Source organism: Mugil cephalus, chromosome 13 (assembly GCF_022458985.1).
Source record: "Mugil cephalus isolate CIBA_MC_2020 chromosome 13, CIBA_Mcephalus_1.1, whole genome shotgun sequence".
In the NCBI taxonomy this organism is placed as follows: domain Eukaryota; kingdom Metazoa; phylum Chordata; class Actinopteri; order Mugiliformes; family Mugilidae; genus Mugil; species Mugil cephalus.
In genome coordinates, this window is record NC_061782.1 from 1,153,121 (window position 1) to 1,174,700 (window position 21,580).

Consider the following 21,580-nt stretch of genomic DNA (forward strand, 5'->3'; position numbering starts at 1 on the left):
CATTTTCTACAGTTTCTCTGCTACAAACACTTGTCTTGAACAAAATGATTTACAGATTTCTGGGAAAGTGAGGAAAGTTGTGGATGAAGATGAATTAGATTCAGTTGGTGATTAAACATATCAGATCTACAACAGTAACAGACAGTGAACTGACCCCAGAGTCTCCAGTCTACAGTCTGGACTCTCCAGAAAACCACACAGCTGCTTCACTCCTGAATCCTTCAGGTTGTTGAATCTCAGGTCCAGTTGTTTCAGATGGGAGGGGTTGGACTTCACAGCTGAGACCAGAGAATCACAGCTGATCCCTGACAAACTGCAGCTCTTCAACCTGAAAAAAGAATAAAAGATGTAGATTACATCTCCTCTCCATGTCTGAGTGACTTTGTCCTTGTGTTATTGTGGATCTCCATCATGTCTTCTACAGACAGTAATATGTGACAGTGTGAGGTGTGTGAGCTCCTTCCAGCAGCTGTGGTTCAGAGAGAATGGACTGATACATGGATCACAGCAGGTTTGACTCCAAATGAAATGTGACTGAATGATGATGAAACAGCAGGAAGCTCAGACACTAAACACACCTCAAACACCTGCATCTGAACACATGATCTCATCTGTGTGTGTTGAGACCAGGAATGAAGCATCAACATCATTGAAATAGATTTGCTTTAGATTTAGTTGCTTTGGATTTGTCTTCAGTTATTTATCTTGAATCATCAGTGCCCCCAAACTAAAAAAGCTCTAAAAAGTGACAGAGGACGCTTTAACAACTCAGCTCATTTTCTCCTGTTTATTCGTGACCAAAATAAATTCTTGGGGTTATTGCAGGTTGATAGCAAAAGCAAAAGCATGATGGCATGGCAGATAAAACTGGATCTGAAACACACATTATTTTCAAACTGCTCATTTTGAACAAAAGTCCTAAAATTCAAAGATATGGTGGATATGGTTTCAGACTGCCCTCATCCTGTTCAAAGCAAAAAAACATCTCCTACCACAAAACATTCAACAATTACTGGAAGGGAAGGGGTTCATTGTTTAATGTCATTTGAAATGAAACTACAGAACACTTAGGGTACGCACAACAAGGAGGACTGTTTGTGTTTCACTTTGTGTTGTTAAACCATGGAACAGTTTGGAGGAGACGCTCAAGGAATGTTCAAACATAAAACAGTTTAAAAATATATAAAGAGAGGATTCTTACAAGGTACAGAAATGAAGAGGGAGTCTGACTCATACGGAGTGATGGGTGTTATTGTCATTTCATATTTTCATTTTTCTTATTTTTGTTCTTATTTATATTTTGTGTTGTCTTTGGTAATGTGTGCATGTTTTATCTCTTTGTGTGTGTATATGTATGTACATATATTATAAAGACTATTATTATTATCATACTGACAGGAAGTGAATAATATATGAATCATTGAGCTATTAAAAGGGGTGGGATAAAATAAGTTTATATTTAATCTGTTACTTTATTGTTTATTTATTTATTTTCTCATTTACTGTTATTTATGATTCTAAATGATTATTTTGTTGTTCTGTTTTGTTTTTTATGTTCGAAATAAAGAAACTAAACTAAGATTTCATAAACTGAAACCAGACAATAAATAGATGAAATCTATTAAATTAGACCTGCTTCAGCTTTAATCAGAGAAAACGACACCAACAAATAACTCAGATTATAACCCTTTCATCAACTTTATGTGAGCTCAACAATGTCAAGATAAACAACTCAAAGATAAATTCAAAAACTGACAATTGTTGTCTCTGACTTAGATTCAGTTGGTGATTAAACATATCAGATCTACAACAGTAACAGACAGTGAACTCACTCCAGATTCTCCAGTCTACAGTCTGGACTCTCCAGAAAACCACACAGCTGCTTCACTCCTGAATCCTTCAGCTTGTTGTTAGTCAGGTCCAGATGTTTCAGATGGGAGGGGTTGGACTTCAGAGCTGAGACCAGAGAATCACAGCTGATCTCTGACAAACTGCAGCTCCTCAACCTGAATAAAGAATAAAAGATGAAATGATTGATGATGATGTGAAATGTGTCCTGATCAATGAGCTGTTCTCTAAAATGAGTAGAGTGACTTTGTCCTTGTGTTATTGTGGATCTTCATCATGTCAGCCTTCTACAGACATCATCCAAACGTCAGCACAACATTCAGACAACTATTGATGTCAACACAGATCAATAAGATGCTGCTGGCCTCATTACAGGATCAATATCTCCTCACACATGTTGGACTACAAACTGTTGATTAGTTCTTTGATTCCAGGACCTTCTTCTTCCTGGATTTGGTTTCTCAGGAGGTTTGTGTCATTCAAATGTTAAAGGACAAGTTGACATGTTCAAGTGTGTCTTCCAACAACAGTCACATGTCATATGGACTGATTCCAGAGTTGTTGAGATTCCTGCTGTCCACACTGACTGTGAAGTGGTCTCTTCCTAACACAACTCCACTGTTGAGCTGACACTAATATGAAGCTTCAGCAGTCTGACTGACACTAATCAAAGTTCCTCTTTGAGTTCCTGTCCCTCCACTGCAGCTCAGCAGGAAACACTGTGGAAACACAAACTGATACTGACTGGATGTGCTGAAGAACAAGATGAGTTGAAGATCAACACAACACAACAACACTGTGGATGTTGTCCTCCATCTGGTCTGATTGGAGTCAGACTATAAGGGGATTTGTCCACAGACAGTATGGACAGAAAGAATGATCAGTGACACCAAGAACTCTGTTAATGTCAACACATGTGAAGACTGGACTTGATGTGGTTTGTGATCAGACCCACCACCGATGACTGAGGAGATACCTGCTGATGTTCAGGAACATGATGCTCCTTCATTTCAACTCTTTCAGCTCCTTTTCTATCTGACAGTCCTGACAAGAGAACTCATCTAAACTGGATCTACATTCTTCAGAAGACTGAGAAGAAAAGAAATGAAAACTGACCTCAGATCCTCCAGTTTACAATCTGGACTCTCCAGAACACCACACAGCTGCTTCACACCTGAATCCTTCAGGTTGTTGTGACTCAGGTCCAGATGTTTCAGATGGGAGGGGTTGGACTTCAGAGCTGGTCCCAGAGAATCACAACTGATCTCTGAAAAACTGCAGCTCATCAACCTGAATAAAGAATAAAAGATGTAGATTAAATCCTGAATAATTCAATCAGATGTGTTGAGGTTTTAAATGTTCAGCTCAACATTACTGTGTCCTAACAGCCTTTAAGCTTCATTGACTTTAACAACTAACAGAGGACATTTTCTACAGTTTCTGCTACAAACACTTGTCTTGAACAAAATGATTTACAGATTTCTGGGAAAGTGAGGAAAGTTGTGGATGAAGATGAATTAGGTTCAGTTGGTGATTAAACATATCAGATCTACAACAGTAACAGACAGTGAACTGACCCCAGAGCCTCCAGTCTACAGTCTGGACTCTCCAGAAAACCACACAGCTGCTTCACTCCTGAATCCTTCAGGTTGTTGTTTCCACCCAGGTACAGATGTTTCAGATGGGAGGGGTTGGACTTCAGAGCTGAGACCAGAGAATCACAGCTGATCTCTGACAAACTGCAGCTCGTCAACCTGAAAAAAGAATAAAAGATGTAGATTAAATCTCCTCTCCATGTCTGAGTGACTTTGTCCTTGTGTTATTGTGGATCTCCATCATGTCTTCTACAGACAGTAATATGTGACAGTGTGAGGTGTGTGAGCTCCTTCCAGCAGCTGTGGTTCAGAGAGAATGGACTGATACATGGATCACAGCAGGTTTGACTCCAAATGAAATGTGACTGAATGATGATGAAACAGCAGGAAGCTCAGACACTAAACACACCTCAAACACCTGCATCTGAACACATGATCTCATCTGTGTGTGTTGACCAGGAATGAAGCATCAACATTATTGAAATAGATTTGCTTTAGATTTAGTTGCTTTGGATTTGTCTTCAGTTATTTCTCTTGAATCATCAGTTCCCCCAAACTAAAAAAGGTCTGATAAGGGACAGAGGACGCTTTAACAACTCAGCTCATTTTCTCCTGTTTATTCGTGACCAAAATAAATTCTTGGGGTTATTGCAGGTTGATAGCAAAAGCAAAAGCATGATGGCATGGCAGATAAAACTGGATCTGAAACACACATTATTTTCAAACTGCTCATTTTGAACAAAACTCCTAAAATTCAAAGATATGGTGGATATGGTTTCAGACTACCCTCATCCTGTTCAAAGCAAAAAACCATCTCCTACCACAAAACATTTAATAATTACTGGAAGGGAAGGGGTTCATTGTTTAATGTCATTTGAAATGAAACTACAGAACACAACAAGGAGGACTGTTTGTGTTTCACTTTGTGTTGTTAAACCATGGAACAGTTTGGAGGAGACGCTCAAGGAATGTTCAAACATAAAACAGTTTTAAAATATATAAAGAGAGGATTCTTACAAGGTACAGAAATGAAGAGGGAGTCTGACTCATACGGAGTGATGGGTGTTATTGTCATTTCATATTTTCATTTTTCTTATTTTTGTTCTTATTTATATTTTGTGTTGTCTTTGGTAATGTGTGCATGTTATATGTCTGTGTGTGTGTGTATGTATGTACATATATTATAAAGACTATTATTATTATTATCATACTGACAGGAAGTGAATAATATATAAATCATTGAGCTATTAAAAGGGGTGGGATAAAATAAGTTTATATTTAATCTGTTACTTTATTGTTTATTTATTGATTTTCTCATTTACTGTTATTTATGATTCTATATGATTATTTTGTTCTGTTTTGTTTTTATGTTCGAAATAAAGAAACTAAACTAAGATTTAATAAACTGAAACCAGATAGTAAATAGATGAAATCTATTAAATTAGACCTGCTTCAGCTTTAATCAGAGAAAACGACACCAACAAATAACTCAGATTATAACCCTTTCATCAACTTTACATGAGCTCAACAAAGTCAAGATAAACAACTCTAAGATAAATTCAAAAACTGACAATTGTTGTCTCTGACTTAGATTCAGTTGGTGATTAAACATATCAGATCTACAACAGTAACAGACAGTGAACTCACCCCAGAGTCTCCAGTCTACAGTCTGGACTCTCCAGAAAACCACACAGCTGCTTCACTCCTGAATCCTTCAGGTTGTTGTAACTCAGGTCCAGATGTTTCAGATGGGAGGGGTTGGACTTCAGAGCTGGTCCCAGAGAATCACAGCTGATCTCTGACAAACTGCAGCTCCACAACCTGAATAAAGAATAAAAGATGTAGATTCAATCCTGAATAATTCAATCAGATGTGTTGAGGTTTTAAATTTTCAGCTCAACATTACTGTGTCCTAACAGCCTTTAAGTTTCATTGACTTTAACAACTAACAGAGGACATTTTCTACATTTTGTCTGAGTCAAATACTTATGAACTTCTGTGAAACAAACTTACGCAATGAAAATAAAGTTAATAAAAATGAACTGTTTAATTGTTAGTAATTTATTTTGGTGTGTCCAGCTCAAACATTCACTTAAGTTACATTTAGAGATTTTATCAAGTTGTTTGTTATTGTGATATTTACTAAGACATTGATTAATTAGTTTCAGTGAACTCGTCTTGAACTAAAGGACATTTACAGATTCATGGAGGAAAGTTCTGGATGAACATGAATTAGATTCAGTTGGTGATTAAACATATCAGATCTACAACAGTAACAGACAGTGAACTCACTCCAGAGTCTCCAGTCTACAGTCTGGACTCTCCAGAAAACCACACAACTGCTTCACTCCTGAATCCTTCAGGTCGTTGTCTCTCAGCTCCAGATGTTTCAGATGGGAGTGGTTGGACTTCAGAGCTGAGACCAGAGAATCACAGCTGATCTTTGACAAACTGCACCACCTCAACCTGAATAAAGAATAAAAGATGAAATGATTGATGATCAGTCAGATGTATTGAGGTGTGAAATGTGTCCTGATCAATGAGCTGTTCTCTAAAATGAGCAGAGTGACTTTGTCCTTGTGTTATTGTGGATCTTCATCATGTCAGCCTTCTACAGACATCATCCAAACGTCAGCACAACATTCACACAACTATTGATGTCAACACAGATCAATAAGATGCTGCTGACCTCATTACAGGATCAATATCTCCTCACACATGTTGGACTACAAACTGTTGATTAGTTCTTTGATTCCAGGACCTTCTTCTTCCTGGATTTGGTGTCTCAGGAGGTTTGTGTCATTCAAATGTTAAAGGACAAGTTGACATGTTCAAGTGTGTCTTCCAACAACAGTCACATGTCATATGGACTGATTCCAGAGTTGTTGAGATTCCTGCTGTCCACACTGACTGTGAAGTGGTCTCTTCCTAACACAACTCCACTGTTGAGCTGACACTAATATGAAGCTTCAGCAGTCTGACTGACACTAATCAAAGTTCCTCTTTGAGTTCCTGTCCCTCCACTGCAGCTCAGCAGGAAACACAGTGGAAACACAAACTGATACTGACTGGATGTGCTGAAGAACAAGATGAGTTGAAGATCAACACAACACAACAACACTGTGGATGTTGTCCTCCATCTGGTCTGATTGGAGTCAGACTATAAGGGGATTTGTCCACAGACAGTATGAACAGAAAGAATGATCAGTGACACCAAGAACTCTGTTAATGTCAACACATGTGAAGACTGGACTTGATGTGGTTTGTGATCAGACCCACCACCGATGACTGAGGAGATACCTGCTGATGTTCAGGAACATGATGCTCCTTCATTTCAACTCTTTCAGCTCCTTTTCTATCTGACAGTCCTGACAAGAGAACTCATCTAAACTGGATTTCCATTCTTCAGAAGACTGAGAAGAAAAGAAATGAAAACTGACCTCAGAGTCTCCAGTTTACAGTTTGGACTCTCCAGTCCAGCAGACAGATGCTTCACTCCTGAATCCTCCAGTTTGTTGAGACTCAGATCCAGATGTTTCAGATGGGAGGGGTTGGACTTCAGAGCTGAGGCCACGACTTCACAGTGACTCTCTGAGAGTCCACAGAGAACAAGTCTGTCATGAGACAAATAAATACAATGTGTTATAATGGAAGAAGACATTTCTATGAAGGTGGTGTGTTGATGAGTGGACAGTTGGACACATCCTGTTGGACATTTTGTCTCCACATCAGTGGTTGAGCTCATCTTCTCTGACTGTGTTTGACAGGAAACAATCATTGTCATCATCTCTCTCAGACCTTTGTTTAGATGAATGGAGACAAGACTGAGTTACATTGAGGCTTCCAGACTGTCCACAGTCTGTCAGTGGATCTGATCCATCATGAGGACATCTAGATGAGACAAACATCTGGACTGTCTTCACTGGTTAATGGACTCCGGATCTTTTTAGTTGAGCTCAGTGGACAGAGCTGGAGAACATCTGGGACTAAATACAACTGACTGTAATGTTTGCAGTGAACAGTGGAACACTGAAGAAGAATGAGAAGAGTTACCCAATGCCTTCAAAATAAAAGCACTAACAAGTAATCACAATAAAGAGAAATGTTAATGTATTTATGAACCTACTGGTTTAAGCTTGAAAAACAAATACAAGAAATAAGTAATTGTTACGGCCCAAGTGCCATTGTAGTAGCTGTTGTGTTTGTGTGTCTCTCTCCACTCTCCTTCCCCCAGGTGATGGCCCCTCCTCTGACCTGCAGCTGGTTCCACTCAGGTAATCAGCTGATCCTGGTTAAAGAGTGGAGGAGCAGTGGGGCCCGGAGAGAGAAAGATGCTGGACCACAGTGGTGGAAGCGTGAGGCTGCTTTGTTCAACAGTTGGTTGCTACTTTTCTTGTGGGTGACGTACTGGGTCCTGTTTTCAGTGGAAAAGAGGCTGATTGATCTGTCTTGTTTTTTCACCCAGGTGTGGTGGCGTCTTTAGTTCAGTTATTCCATCAGAGATTCACATGGTTTATTTCCCCCCAGAGTGGTGCTGCTTTGAGTTTGTTTGTGGTTGTTGGTCCTGGTCTAGTACATTTTAAAACAGATCAAAGTTTCTTTAAAGCTTGGAATGACCTCTGACCAAAAACATTGAAAGATTTGTTGGAAAAATTGGCAGCACATAAGATTTAAGAGGAAAAGTCAAATTCCAAAACCCCACTATCCATACTACATTCAAAAAGATGAACATTTCAGTTTGTGGGGTTAGAATATGGAATGATATGGAGGAGGAAATGAAAATGTGCAATAACATCAGACATTTTAAAAACAAATAAAGGTTTTATCTCATAAGGATTTGGAGCAAGATAATTTTTACAACAGTTTGAGACTCCTTCTTTACTATTTTATTATTTTCTTTCTATCTATTTTTCATGTATTTATTTCAGTTTCCTACCACATCTCATTGTTTCAGTCTTGTAGTTCTCTGGTGTTTCCTCCTGGGGGGGTGCTATGCTTGGGGTTGTTCCTGTCTGCCCGTGGGGGGGCCGTCCCTTAGGTCCAGGCCTGGAATTTGGTCATTTTAGGGGCAAGGCCACTTGGCCTTTTGTGTTGTCAGTTTTTTGAGGGCACGAAGGCCATAAAATAAAAGGATGATTTTAAGTTGACGTCTATAATGAATTTAATTTAAGGACTAATGACACTTGTGAGGAAGATTGGAGTCTCAGTAGAAACTATCAAGCAGGTAAAGAAACATCTCCTACACTATTATGTCTGAAGGTAAGAAAATATTGGACGACGCCACTACAGCTAAACGCCAGTCGGTTAACACATAATATACAGACACACTGAAAGAGTCCATCAGCCAAATAATAGCAGCATGTTTAACATGGCCTCAGCATGCTAACTTAGCCCCGTGATTAGCTCCTCTCTCCACTCTCCACCGTACAGTCACCACCACGGCAAGTTAGCCGCGATAGTCTCCCTTTATTCTGCCAGACAATGTCATTAAATGTACACTTTCCCATGTTGCATGAGGTCCAACTGCTACATGAACAACGTGCATCTGCGGAGTCACGGCCACAAACACATCACTGTGTTGTTGGTTACGCTCCAGTGACGTCACTGCTATTCACAAATTAGTTTGAAGAAATAAATGTTGCCTATTATTTTTAGATTTGACACTAATTACAATCATAACATCCTACTTAGCATTTGTTGAAACATTCAAGACATTTTAATGCCAATTAAGGCCTTATTTTTCCATGAATGAATTCAATGCCTTTTAAGACTTTTCAAGGATCCGTGGGAACCCTGTTAAAGCTCCACAAAGGAAAAACTTGACAGCAAGCTAATTAGCGTTTGTTCCAGGCTACAGTCGGTACTCGGCACGTTAAAAGTGGGTCAACGTTGAAACGACATAACGTTACGGTACAAGCAATGCTTATCTAACGGTAACAAACTCAGGCTTATTCGTCCGTTAATTCATCACACAGTCTGACCTCAGTCAACTTTTTCTCTCTCTTCAGTGAAAATTCAACATCACAGTGCGTTTGATTAAGTCTCCTGGTTGGCTGCTGATAGATTGGTGTCAAACTGTTATTATAGCCCTTACAGTGGTTCATGCCAGGCTCCAATCAGATCCACCACTGATGAGTTGACCAATAAGAATCCAGAACGTCATCAAAAGACGGAGTTTATTCTCAATAGACACTGGTGGTGTTAAAGTCTGTTGACAGTCAAGTGTGTGTATGTGTGTGTGTGTGTGTGTGTGTGTGTGTGTGTGTGTGTGTGTGTGTGTGTGTTTATATGTGTCTGTATTTGTACATATGTGGTGGCGGTTTCTTGATTCTGTTTCTTGTTGTAATGTTTTATGTTTTTATTTGGGTTGTTTTTATGGAAGGAAAAGTGCTGTATAAATAAAGTTGGAAGTTTTACACAGAAATTTTTTAGATTATGTTTAATTTTTAGAATGTTCAGAATAAAGAAAAGTTTTTGTCGTGTTTTTGTGTTTAATGAGCTGATATAGAAGGAGGAGAAAAAGAAAAGCTTCATCCTGTCTCTTCTCAAACTAGATTATTAGTTTTTGTTTTGACTTTTTTGTCTTTATGGAATTGTTTGATATTGTTGCTGGAAAATGATGCAACTTGTACTTGTTTTTATGTGTTGATGGTTCAAGAAAAATCAAACTGATTCTGTTAATGATCACATCAGGACTCACCGAGCCTTTCTGCAGTTCCTCACAGCCGGGATCAGTCTCCATCGTCCCTCCTCTGATGTTCTGTACTGATCCAGGTTCAACTCATCCAGAACCTCCTCTGACATCTGCAGCATGTAGGCCAGAGCTGAGCAGTGGATCTCAGAGAGTTTATTCTCTGATCTGTTCTCTGACTTCAGGAACTCTTGGATCTCCTGATGAACTGAGAGGTCGTTCATTTCCATCAGACAGTGGAAGATGTTGATGCTTCTGTCAGGAGAAATTTTATCAGTGTTCATCTTCTTCAGCTTGTTGATGGTTCTCTGGATGATTCCTGGACTGTTCTCTGTCTGACCCAGCAGACCTCCTAAGAGTCTCTGGTTGGACTCCAGAGAGAGGCCATGAAGGAAGCGAACTAACAGGTCCAGATGACCATTTTTACTCTCCAGGGATTTAATCATAACTCTGTTCAGAAACTTATCCAGAGGTGAGTTATTGTAGTTTCCTCCCAGGAAGTCCTGCAGCTCCTCTGTCTTCCTCTTGGTGTAACAGTGGATCATGTAGACTGCAGCCAGAAACTCCTGAACACTCAGATGGACGAAGCAGAACACCTTGTCCTGGTACAGGCCTCTCTCCTCTTTAAAGATCTGTGTGAACACTCCTGAGTACACTGAGGCTGCTCTAATATCGATGCCACACTCTGTCAGGTCTGATTCATAGAAGATCAGGTTTCCTTTCAGCAGCTGATCAAAAGCCAGTTTTCCCAGAGACTCAATCATCTTCCTGCTCTTTTTATCCCAGTGTGGATCTGTCTCAGCTCCTCCATCATACTTGACCATCCTGACTTTGGCCTGAACCACCAGGAAGTGTATGTACATCCCAGTCAGGGTCTTGGGCAGCTCTCCTCCCTCTCTGGTTTCCAACACATCCTCCAGAACTGTAGCAGTGATCCAGCAGAAGACTGGGATGTGACACATGATGTGGAGGCTTCGTGATGTCTTGATGTGGGAGATGAGGCTGCTGGCCTGCTCCTCATCTCTGAACCTCTTCCTGAAGTACTCCTCCTTCTGGGGGTCAGTGAACCCTCTGACCTCTGTCACCATGTCAACACACTCAGGAGGGATCTGATTGGCTGCTGCAGGTCGTGTGGTTATCCAGAGGCGAGCAGAGGGAAGCAGTTTCCCCCTGATGAGGTTTGTCAGCAGCACATCCACTGAGGTGGACTCTGTAACATCAGTCAGGATCTCAGTCTTGTGGAAGTCCAGAGGAAGTCGACACTCATCCAGACCGTCAAAGATGAACACAACCTGGAAGTCTTCAAAGCTGCAGATTCCTGCTTCTTTGGTTTCATTGAAGAAGTGATGAACAAGTTCCACCAAGCTGAACTTTCTCTCTTTCACCACATTCAGCTCTCTGAAAGTCAATGGAAATATGAAGAGGATGTCGTGGTTGGCTTTGTCTTCAGCCCAGTCCAGAGTGAACTTCTGTGTTAAGACTGTTTTCCCAATGCCAGCCACTCCCTTTGTCATCACTCTTCTGATTGGTCCATGTCTTCCAGGTGAGGCTTTAAAGAGGTCTTCTTGTCTGATGCTTGTTTCTGCTCTTTGAGGTTTCCTGGATGCTGTTTCAATCTGTCTGACCTCATGTTCATCATTGACCTCTGCAGTCCCTCCCTCTGTGATGTAGAGCTCTGTGTAGATCTCATTCAGAAGGGTTGAGTTTCCAGCTTTAGCAATCCCCTCAAACACAGACTGGAACTTCTCCTTCAGACCAGACTTAACTTTACGTCCACAAACTGCAGCTTCAAGTCCTGAATAAAGAAACAAGAAATAAGATGAATGAATGAACTCTCCAGTAAATACTCCAACATGTCATTGCTCTAAAGAATGAGTGTGTGAATATATCTTGGTTCATCTCTTGAGACATTAGTAAATGTCTCATTTCTCCAGCAGCTTCAGTGTTTAGAGAAATCCTCTTACTGCTCTGCAGACAGTCAGCCAACTCCTCCTGCTTCATTCTCCTCAGGAAGTTCACTGTCATCTTCAGGAATAAATCTCTGCTGCTCCTCCTCTGCTCTTCATCCTCACCCTCCAACACCTCCTCATCCTCCCTCTGACTCTCTGAGCATTCTGGGTAATCTGGACTCACAACCTTCTGGATCTTCTTCAGCTCCTTCTTCACAAAAGTCATGATGTTGTCCTCCAGCAGCTGGAACAGAAGACGATATGAATGACACAAGCAGACTGAAACCATGGAGACAAACATCAGATCCATGTTGGACACACTGACAATCCACTCTACAAAGAGCAGGATGGAGATGATGGAAAGTAGTTGTTGTACATGTACAGACCAGAAAGATGGAGTCCAGCTGTGTCTGATGCTGTTGGGTAGACTGACCACTGAGAACCTCTGAGCTCTGCTGGTGGACTCTGTGGACCAATCATCAACAATTAGCTCTCATCCATTACAAGATTGAAGACACTACTCTGCTTCAAATATCCACTTATTGATCACCTCTTCTAAGGCTGTGTTTTCCCAACTACTGCTATGAACACAAGAAAGAAATGTTCATGTTTTTCTAAGGTTCAACAGCTTCCAGAGACACAACGCTGATTACTTTTCAACAGACAAGTTCATTTAGTTTATAGCTTCAAAACATTCCAACAATGTCCTCTTCCTCTGCATCTCTGTTTGCTCTCGTCATTTCAGGTCAGTCACTTCATACAATATTAGCTTTAGCCCTTGTAGCATGTATAAACAGTGACTTAGGTTTTCAGCAACACTTCAGGTCTTTATCCTCCTCGTAGATCATTTCCTAAATTCTCAGATAATCTGTTTGTAAAGATATTGATATTTGCTCCATATGTCTGTTCTTCACTCATCTAACTCGCCAGGCAAATGCTACTTATCAGTGCGAAGCTAACTTACACTTACCACCAACGTACCACCATTGGCCCAATAGATGGAGGAAAAGGACCATGTAAGAAATTGATGCACAAAGCTCAAATTCTTTGAGGCAAGTTATGATGGTGCATAATTTATGAATAATCATCTGAATGGACTCAAACGAACCACGATGACCATAGAAAACAAATGCATTTGTAATTGGCTGTTTTGGGAAATATTCAATTGTGAAACTGCTCCATTTCTCTGTTAGCTGAGGTTATCTGGTTAGTTCTGTCTAGAAAGAGTAGTTTCTCTAGTTTTAAAATACTGGACTTTAAAGGAACAAATGTGGTTATTAGCAATAATGATACTCATCAGTATAATTATTAGAATAAACATATTTGTGTAAAAAAAAACCCAACAAAAACAGCAAAACAGTGTTCATTTGAGGCATAGCACAGCCTGAAATTTGTAATATTTTCAAATTGTTGCTTAGACTGTTCTAACTGTATTAGTCTCTCACATGATTACACATAAAAGTGTCTTAGAAAAACACTTTTCCTGGTTTTTACTGCCATGACATTCAGCCTGAGTGAGAAGAACTGCAGAACTCAGCAATAATGTTTAGTAATAAACCAAGAGACAAAACATTTACTGACACTTTACCTCTTTGGACCAGAACCACATCCTCCTTTAAAATCAATCCAAGCCTCCTTTGACTGGTTGCTCTTCAAGGACACACAGCTGGGTCCAGGTCTAGGTCCAGGTCTAGGATAGTTTTGTCTCTGCTGCTGGATCCTGAAAGTAAACCACCACAGATAAATGTTCATGTTGGATAAAACCTGATGAGAATAAATTCAAATCAGAGACGTCAGAATTAAAAGGATGAAACAAACATGTTGAATTAAATCATTCAGTGCATTTACATGCAGAGCTTAATCGAGCTATGCTCAAAAGTTGACTTTCTCGCTACAGTCCTTTTCCAAGTTTACATGCAGCGCAAGAAAATCTAATAACTGTTCTCCTCCTCCACACTAGGTGGCGATATGTATCTTTTCAGCGGGATAATACCACGTTAATACGGCCCGATTTCCGGGTTCACCTTTTACATGATATGCGCATTGTTCAGTGAAGCGTTACGGCGAAGTAAACAAGCCTAAAACAGCACGTCGGCCTCCCTCGTTAATATACAACATTGGAGACGAGCATAAAAACCTGTTTTCTTTACGGGGAAGGAAAGACACGCGGTCTCGGTACTAGTGAGTACAATGGCCCTGTTTGGAAGAATTGATGAGTTTAAGCCGGAAAACGAGCCATGGTCGGTTTATATTGAACGGCTTGAACAGTTTTTTGAAGCTAACGACATTGCAGACGAGAAGCAAGTTGCCACGCTATTGAGTGTAATGGGCGCAACTACATACGGACTTTTGAGAAATTTAGTACAGCCTCTCAAGCCCAAGGACAAGACGTTTGATGAGATAGTGACTGTTTTAAAGCAACATTTTAAGCCGAAGCCGTTGTTGGTGGCAGAGAGATTTCGCTTCAACAGGTGCAATCAAAAAGCTACCCAACCGGTCGCACAGTACGTAGCGGAGCTGTAGCAGTTTGCCGCCAACTGTGAGTTCGGGGCGAACCTGGACGTATCACTACAAGATCGGTTCGTCAGTGGAATAAGAAACGAAGCCTGCCAGCAGAGGTTACTCTCTGAAAATGACCTCACGTTTGCCAAAGTGTTTGAGATCGTCCTCAATATGGAGACGACCGACAGGGACGCACGTCAGTTGAGAAGGATGGAGAGTGATACAGGTGGAGCTGCAAGCGTCCACGAGGTGAAGCTGCAAAGAGCCAGGAACTGTCACAGGTGCAATGGAAAAAATCACAATGCAAATGAGTGCCATTTTAAAGAGACTAAATGCCATAACTGTGGAAAGGTTGGACACATTAAAAAGGCATGTCGTGCAAAGGCTAGGGCTAAAAAACAAGATCAAGAGACAGCAAAAGAAGAACACTAAATATGTTACAACTGAAGAAGATTCTGACTTTGAAATGTTTACTGTTTTGACTGTCACAAGTGAAGATGCTGAGCTGTATAAAGCAACATTCTCAGTTAATGGGGTAGACTTAGAGATGGAAATTGATACGAGTGCCAGGAAAAGCATAATTTCTGAGAGAACATATAGAAGGCAGTTTTCACACATACCACTGCAGAGTGCTAACGTAAAGCTTAGAGCTGACAATGGAGGTCGCATCCCTGTTTTGGGTTAGATCTCAGCCACAGTCGAGTATCAGGGTCAAAGAGCAGTTTTGCAACATTATGTGGGAGGGACTGGCTAAGGCAACCTAAACTTAACTGGGCAGAGATCAGTTTTTTGAAGGAAACTAAATGTAGCTCAGTCGGGGAGTTGCTCAAAAAATACTCAGAAGTGTTTAATGAGGAGTTAGGGACACTCAAAGACATTAAAGCCTCAATCATAGTCAGACCAGATGTGAGTCCTAGATTCTGCAAACACACGCCCTTCCCATTTGCAATGAAGGAAAGAGTAGAGATAGAGCTCAAAAGGCTGGAGGAAGCTAATATTATATCTCCAGTAAAGCATAATGACTGGGCAGCACCGATAGTCCCGGTGGTAAAGAAGGATCAGTCACTTCGCCTCTGTGGTGATTATAAGGTGTCAGTTAATCAGGGACTTGAAACAGACACCTACCCCTTACCTCGCTTAGAAGAGCTTTTAGCTACCCTTAGTGGAGGTAAGATTTTCTCTGAGATTGATTGAGCAGCAGCTTATCAGCAAGTTTTGCTAGATGATGACTCCAAGAAATACACTACCATCAACACCCAAAGAGGGCTGTTTGTGTATAACAGACTTCCTTTTGGGATCAGTTCCACTCCCTCGATCTTCCAGTGGATTATGGAAAACATAATGAAAGACTTGCCTGTGGTAGTTTTCCTTGATGATCTTCTCATTATGGGACGTTCGGAGGAAGATCACTTCCACAACCTTCAGAGGGTCCTGCAACGCTTACAGGAAAATGGACTACGAGTGAAACGCTCAAAGTGTGAGTTTGGGAAAACTCAGCTCGAGTATTTGGGTCTCGTTCTGGACAAGCGTGGCATTCGCCCTTCAGAGGAAAAGGTGAGAGCAATACAAGAGGCCCCTGCACCGACCAATGTTAAGGAGCTACAAGCTTTCTTGGGTCTTTTGAACTATTATGGGAGATTTTTGCCCCAGCAGAGCACAGTGTTGGCACCAATGTACAGACTTCTCAGGGGAAATGTAGTTTGGAAATGGACTGAGGCAGAACAGTCTGCTTTTGTGAAGTGCAAAGGCCTGTTGATGAGTGGCCAGGTTTTAGCACACTATGATCCCAGTCTTCCACTCACTCTAGCATGCGATGCCTCTGCATATGGCATTGGAGCAGTGATCCAACACACCACAGCAAATGGGGAGGAGAGACCAATCGCTTATGCTTCCCGCACATTGTCTCCAGCAGAGAAAATATATTCTCAACTAGACAAGGAAACTCTTGAACTGATTTAATGGTGTAAAGAAATTCCACCAGTATTTGTGGGGTAGACATTTTACATTAGTCTCTGACCATCGCCCCCTTTGGACACTTTTTGGCGAGCACAAGAGTCTACCTACATTGGCTGCTGCACGCATTCAGCGGTGGGCAATTATACTGTCAGCGTATGACTACAACATTGTCTATCGTAAGTCAGAAGAGCACAGTATTGCTGATGGACTCTCCCGTTGACCTTTACCTGAGATGAGCGATACAGGAACTACGGTAGCATTGGCTACTGTCCACTCACTGCTTGCAGAACATCTACAAAAGATGCCGCTCAAAGCCACTTCAGTAGCCCAGACGACACGAAACTGACGGTGAGCTAGCCCGGGTCTACAAGTATGTCATGGAAGGCTGGCCAGACAAAGTAGAAGACACATTGAAAGTGTTTTTCATCAAGAGAAATTAGTTATCTACAGAGCAAGGTTGTGTCCTTTGGGGGACCAGAGTCATTGTACCCTCAAAAATGAGAAAAGCAGTGTTAGAGGAAATTCACTCAGGGCACCAAGGTATAGTGAAGACTAAAGCTCTTGCTCAAAACTTTGTATGGTGGCCAAATCTTGACTCAGACATGGAGCAAATGTGTAAAGAATGTGAAACATGTCAGATTAAGCAAAAAATGCCTCAACACGTTCCACAAAACCCATGGGAGTTTCCAGGTGAGTCCTGAAAAAGACTTCATTTGGACTTTGCCGGACCTTTTCTGAACAGCATGTTCCTGATTGTGGTGGATGCTTATACAAAGTGGTTGGAAGTGTTTTGGATGTCACAAATCACTTCGCAGGCTACTGTATCAAGGCTGAGGAGACTGTTTGCCTCCTATGGATTGCCAGAGCAAATTGTTACAGACAACGCCACCAGTTTCACTTCTGAAGAGTTTCAGACCTTTGTCGAGCAGAATGGGATTCTGCACGCAACCAGTGCCCCTGGGCATCCAGCGACAAATGGTCAGGCCGAGAGATATGTCCAGACTTTTAAAACAGGTATGAAAAGGCTTGCCAACACAACTGTGAACATTGATGACAGACTGTCTCTGTTCTTGTTGCAATATCGGACGACACCAAACTGCACAACAGGACAGTCTCCAGCAGATCTGTTTTTACACAGGCATGTCCGTACCAGGATTTCCTGAAGCCTTGTACAAAAGTGTTGGTACGCAAAAGACAGTACCAACAGAAAGACCGCCATGACCGCAGTGCTGCAGACCGATCGTTTGGCGTGGATGATGCTGTGTACCTGCGTAGCACTGTGGGAGGAGGTCCCAAGTGGATTCCAGGGTTGGTGGTGAGACAGACTGGCCCTGTGTCATATGAGGTCAGAGAGCGGGATTCTGACACAGTACACAGACGCCATGGAGACCAGCTGAGAGCTCGGGTCACAGCTGAACCTGACACCATGTTAACTGACCCTCATGTTGAACAGTTAGCTGGTAAGGACTGAAGTAGTTCTCAGGACATTGTTGACTCCACCATGCAGTCACCGGAGCCCCTGGAGCCTGAATCTGTGGCTCTGAGGTGTTCCACACGAGTCAGTAAACCACCTGAGAGATTTATGCCATGAGACTGTATGTCTACACTGTGTAAATGGTCATAAATGGTCGTTATTTCTGGTGCAGATAAGATCCGCGCTGTCCCTCAGAAGGCTCCGTTTCTCTTCTTCTTCTTCTGCGACTGACTTTCTTGGACATGTTTGTTCCGGGGTCACATGCCAGCGCAGCAATGATGGAGCATGCGCACACGCATTATCCGATGAAAACTCTGATTCAATCGCATTATCTGGGCGTCTCAATCGGATAATGAGAAATTAAGTGCATGAGTAACGTGTTTACATGCACTTCAGTTCTCCTGTTAGAGTCCGATTAAGGCAATAATTAGTTTTTTTTCACGTGCATGTAAACGCACTGAGTGATGTAAGAGTGATGAACCAGCTTTAACCCAAAGAGTAAACCATCAGCTCCTCATGGAGGACAGCTTCACCCACTCCTTACCTCTTTGGACCAGAACCACGTCCTCCTTTAAAATCAATCCAATCCTCCTTTGACTGGTTGCTCTTCAAGGACACACAGCTGGGTCCAGGTCCAGGTCCTGGTCTAGGATAGTTTTGTCTCTGCTGCTGGATCCTGAAACTGAACCACCACAGATAAATGTTTATGTTGGATAAAACCTGATGAGAATAAAATCAAATCAGAGACGTCAGAAGTAAAAGGATGAAACAAACATGTTGAATAAACTCAGTGATGTAAGATGAACCAACTTTAACCCAAAGAGGAGGAGACATGAAAGTAGAACCATCAGCTCCTCATGGAGGACAGCTTCATCCACTCTTTACCTCTTTGGACCAGAACCACGTCCTCCTTTAAAAAAAATCCCAAAGTCCTTTGACTGGTCGCTCTTGAAGGACCCACAGCTGGGTTCAGGTCCAGGTTCATTCCTGTGAGCAATGATGAGAGTCATGGACAGTTTAGACTCAGACATTTACTCCTCTGTGTTAATGTGATGCTACTTTAACACTTTTCTGTCCTGTATGAATGAACATCCTGGTCACTTGTGAACAAAGGCCGTCTTCCTACATGATACAGGAGTGACAGTCACTTCATACAATATTAGCTTTAGCCCTTGTAGCATGTAGAAACAGTGACTTAGGTTTTCAACAACACTTCAGGTCTTTATCCTCCTCGTAGATCTTTTTACTGAATTGTCAGATAATCTGTTAGTAAAGATATTGATATTTCCTCCCCAAGGAAACAAATCACCAAGACACCAAGACATGTTACTTTACATGTTACAGCTTCACTGACACTTTACCTCTTTGGACCAGAACCACGTCCTCCTTTAAAAAAACTCTGATAGTCCTTGGACCAGTCGCTCTTAAAGGAACCACAGCTGGGTTCAGGTCCAGGACCAGATCCAGGTCCAGGTCCAGGTCCCTCCAGTCTGTCCTCTCTCTGGACCATGCTGCTGAATTCACTCCTTCTTCTTCCACCTGCAGAGGAAACACTGATCATTCATGTGAACATCAACTGAAATCATTCCTGCTGTAAAAAGATCAGCTGATCCTCCACTGATTCTCTCTTATTCATCAGCTGCTGTACTTCTGCTATCAGTCCACTAGATGGAGCCATGGAGGACACACATGATGCGTTCACTGACACCGAGTCTGATTGGAAGTTCCGACACACCAACGCAATGACGTGGTTAACGCATGTAATGAACTTATCAACCACTTTGTTATACAACATAAGAAGACTGTACGGGTGCACCCACTCCACATCCCTACTCTCATACAACACAGAGAATGTGTGGATAGAAATTACTGTCGCGATGGGAAAGAGCCAAGAAAGTGTCAGAAAAGACTGGAAATAAATGTGAGGGACAAACTCAGTAGGACACATAAACAACAAGGTGGTGTCCCACCGTCTCTACTGCGTCTTATTGGCCAAGTAAAACATTCTCTATTCCCATTTTTTCTGAATGAACAACAATTGAATTGAATTTGAGTTCAATAAATTTATTTTGAACACAGAAATATATTTAAAATCGTCCGAAAACGAGCAGGTAGAAGTAAAACTCATCTCTGCCCCTTTCTGACTTATTTATAAATATATAAATACAGCTTTAAATGAATCAAGATGATTCACAGTAAAATAAAATAAAAACTCCTCAGTAGATATTTTTGAGACTTCACCTCAGAGTCTTTACAGAGATAATAATATCTGAATAAACTGTTCAACTCATCTCACTATGTCCCTCGCGTCTGGCGTCGCTTCCGTCGACTATGAACCAGGTCCAAGAATAGTTACTATTATCTGTGAGACTCAAACTACTTAGTTACTTCCAGCGCTTTACGTCATAAAAACATTCTACAGACAGTTTACAAATAAAAGCCCGACTGTGTCCTCGATGAAAAGATGAAGGAAAGAAAATCACCTTCAATCATATTCATGCACCGAGTGACACAAACGGACCAGAGACACAAAATGATCCAGACTCTTTCCTTTCAGCTGTGACTGAGTTTAACGTGAACTATGGAGCGGCAGATCTCTGCTGGAACTGAGCTGATGATGAAGAAAACACCACAAACTGCTTCATTACCTTCAGATGGAGAAAAAGATCTGCGACACGACAGGAAGAGAAAGAGGAAGTAAAGTCAAACCAATAAAGGGGGAAGAGGAGGAGCCAAAGTAAAGAAGTGGTCGCTGAATAAAACACATGAAACTGGAGCCAGAGAAACACAGTGGATCAGATTATTTGCTGCAGAGACTCGGGTTCTTGGAACATGTTGTCTTCTCTGGGTCTGAGGTCTTTCTCTGTTCGTCCTTTGCTCCAGTCTAGTCTGGATTCAGCGTAGGATCCTCACCAGCTTCTCCATGTTGTCCACGGCTCCTTTTGTGACATTTTAATCCATGATGATTTCTGTTTTTTATGTTTCTGGTCACATCCCTCTGCAGTGAACTCATGAGTGTCACATTCTTGCCTTTCCTTCAAAATATGAAATTCCAATTTAATCTGAGTTCTGTTTGTTCCTGGTTCTCAGTGCTGTGTTCTGTTCACTTCTCTGAATAAAAGATAAATTAGAGATAGAAGTTATTTTCATTTAAACAATCATTAGCCTAACGGAATAATTGCCTGCGTCATATCTGAGCGTTTCATTGGTACATTGGTATTTTTATTGGACCCAGAGGATCTACTTTACACCATGTAAGTGCAAAAATTACATAGAAAACTGCTGTTTTAAAACGAAAATAATTCCTGTCCCTAATTTATTCACTTTTATTCAGACAAGTGGACAGACCCAGGGCTAAACCATCACTTATCGTCCACCACAAAAAAAGAGAGAAGTTGCCATTAAAAATGAAAAAATAAATAAATAATAAACTCAGCCTAAATTTGCAGAAACAAAGCAAGACATGGAAAGATAGAACTGAAGGGATGTTTGTACATTTCAGACTTATTTGATTAATCACTTCCTTCCTTCCTCCTCAAACCTGCAGTGAAGCAGCTTCTTAGAC

The 21,580-nt window shown here is 41.4% G+C and overlaps 2 protein-coding genes across 2 annotated transcripts; one reads left to right on the forward strand and one right to left on the reverse strand.

The window, feature by feature from the left end:
- Nucleotides 1-204: 204 nt before the first annotated feature.
- On the reverse strand, nucleotides 205-11,900 carry LOC125018499 (NACHT, LRR and PYD domains-containing protein 14-like; the record flags this gene model as incomplete). Its single annotated transcript, XM_047602457.1, has 8 exons — nucleotides 205-328; nucleotides 1,833-2,006; nucleotides 2,965-3,138; nucleotides 3,426-3,602; nucleotides 5,091-5,264; nucleotides 5,736-5,909; nucleotides 6,884-7,057; nucleotides 10,144-11,900. Coding segments are annotated over 8 exons (2,928 nt in total), but the record flags the coding sequence as incomplete, so codon positions are not given.
- A 2,856-nt stretch (nucleotides 11,901-14,756) lies between these two features.
- LOC125019014 (uncharacterized protein K02A2.6-like) lies at nucleotides 14,757-17,704 on the forward strand. Its single transcript, XM_047603517.1, is given in 4 exon segments — nucleotides 14,757-14,866; nucleotides 15,503-16,541; nucleotides 16,543-16,756; nucleotides 16,992-17,704. Coding segments are annotated over 4 exon segments (2,076 nt in total).
- Nucleotides 17,705-21,580: the final 3,876 nt, after the last annotated feature.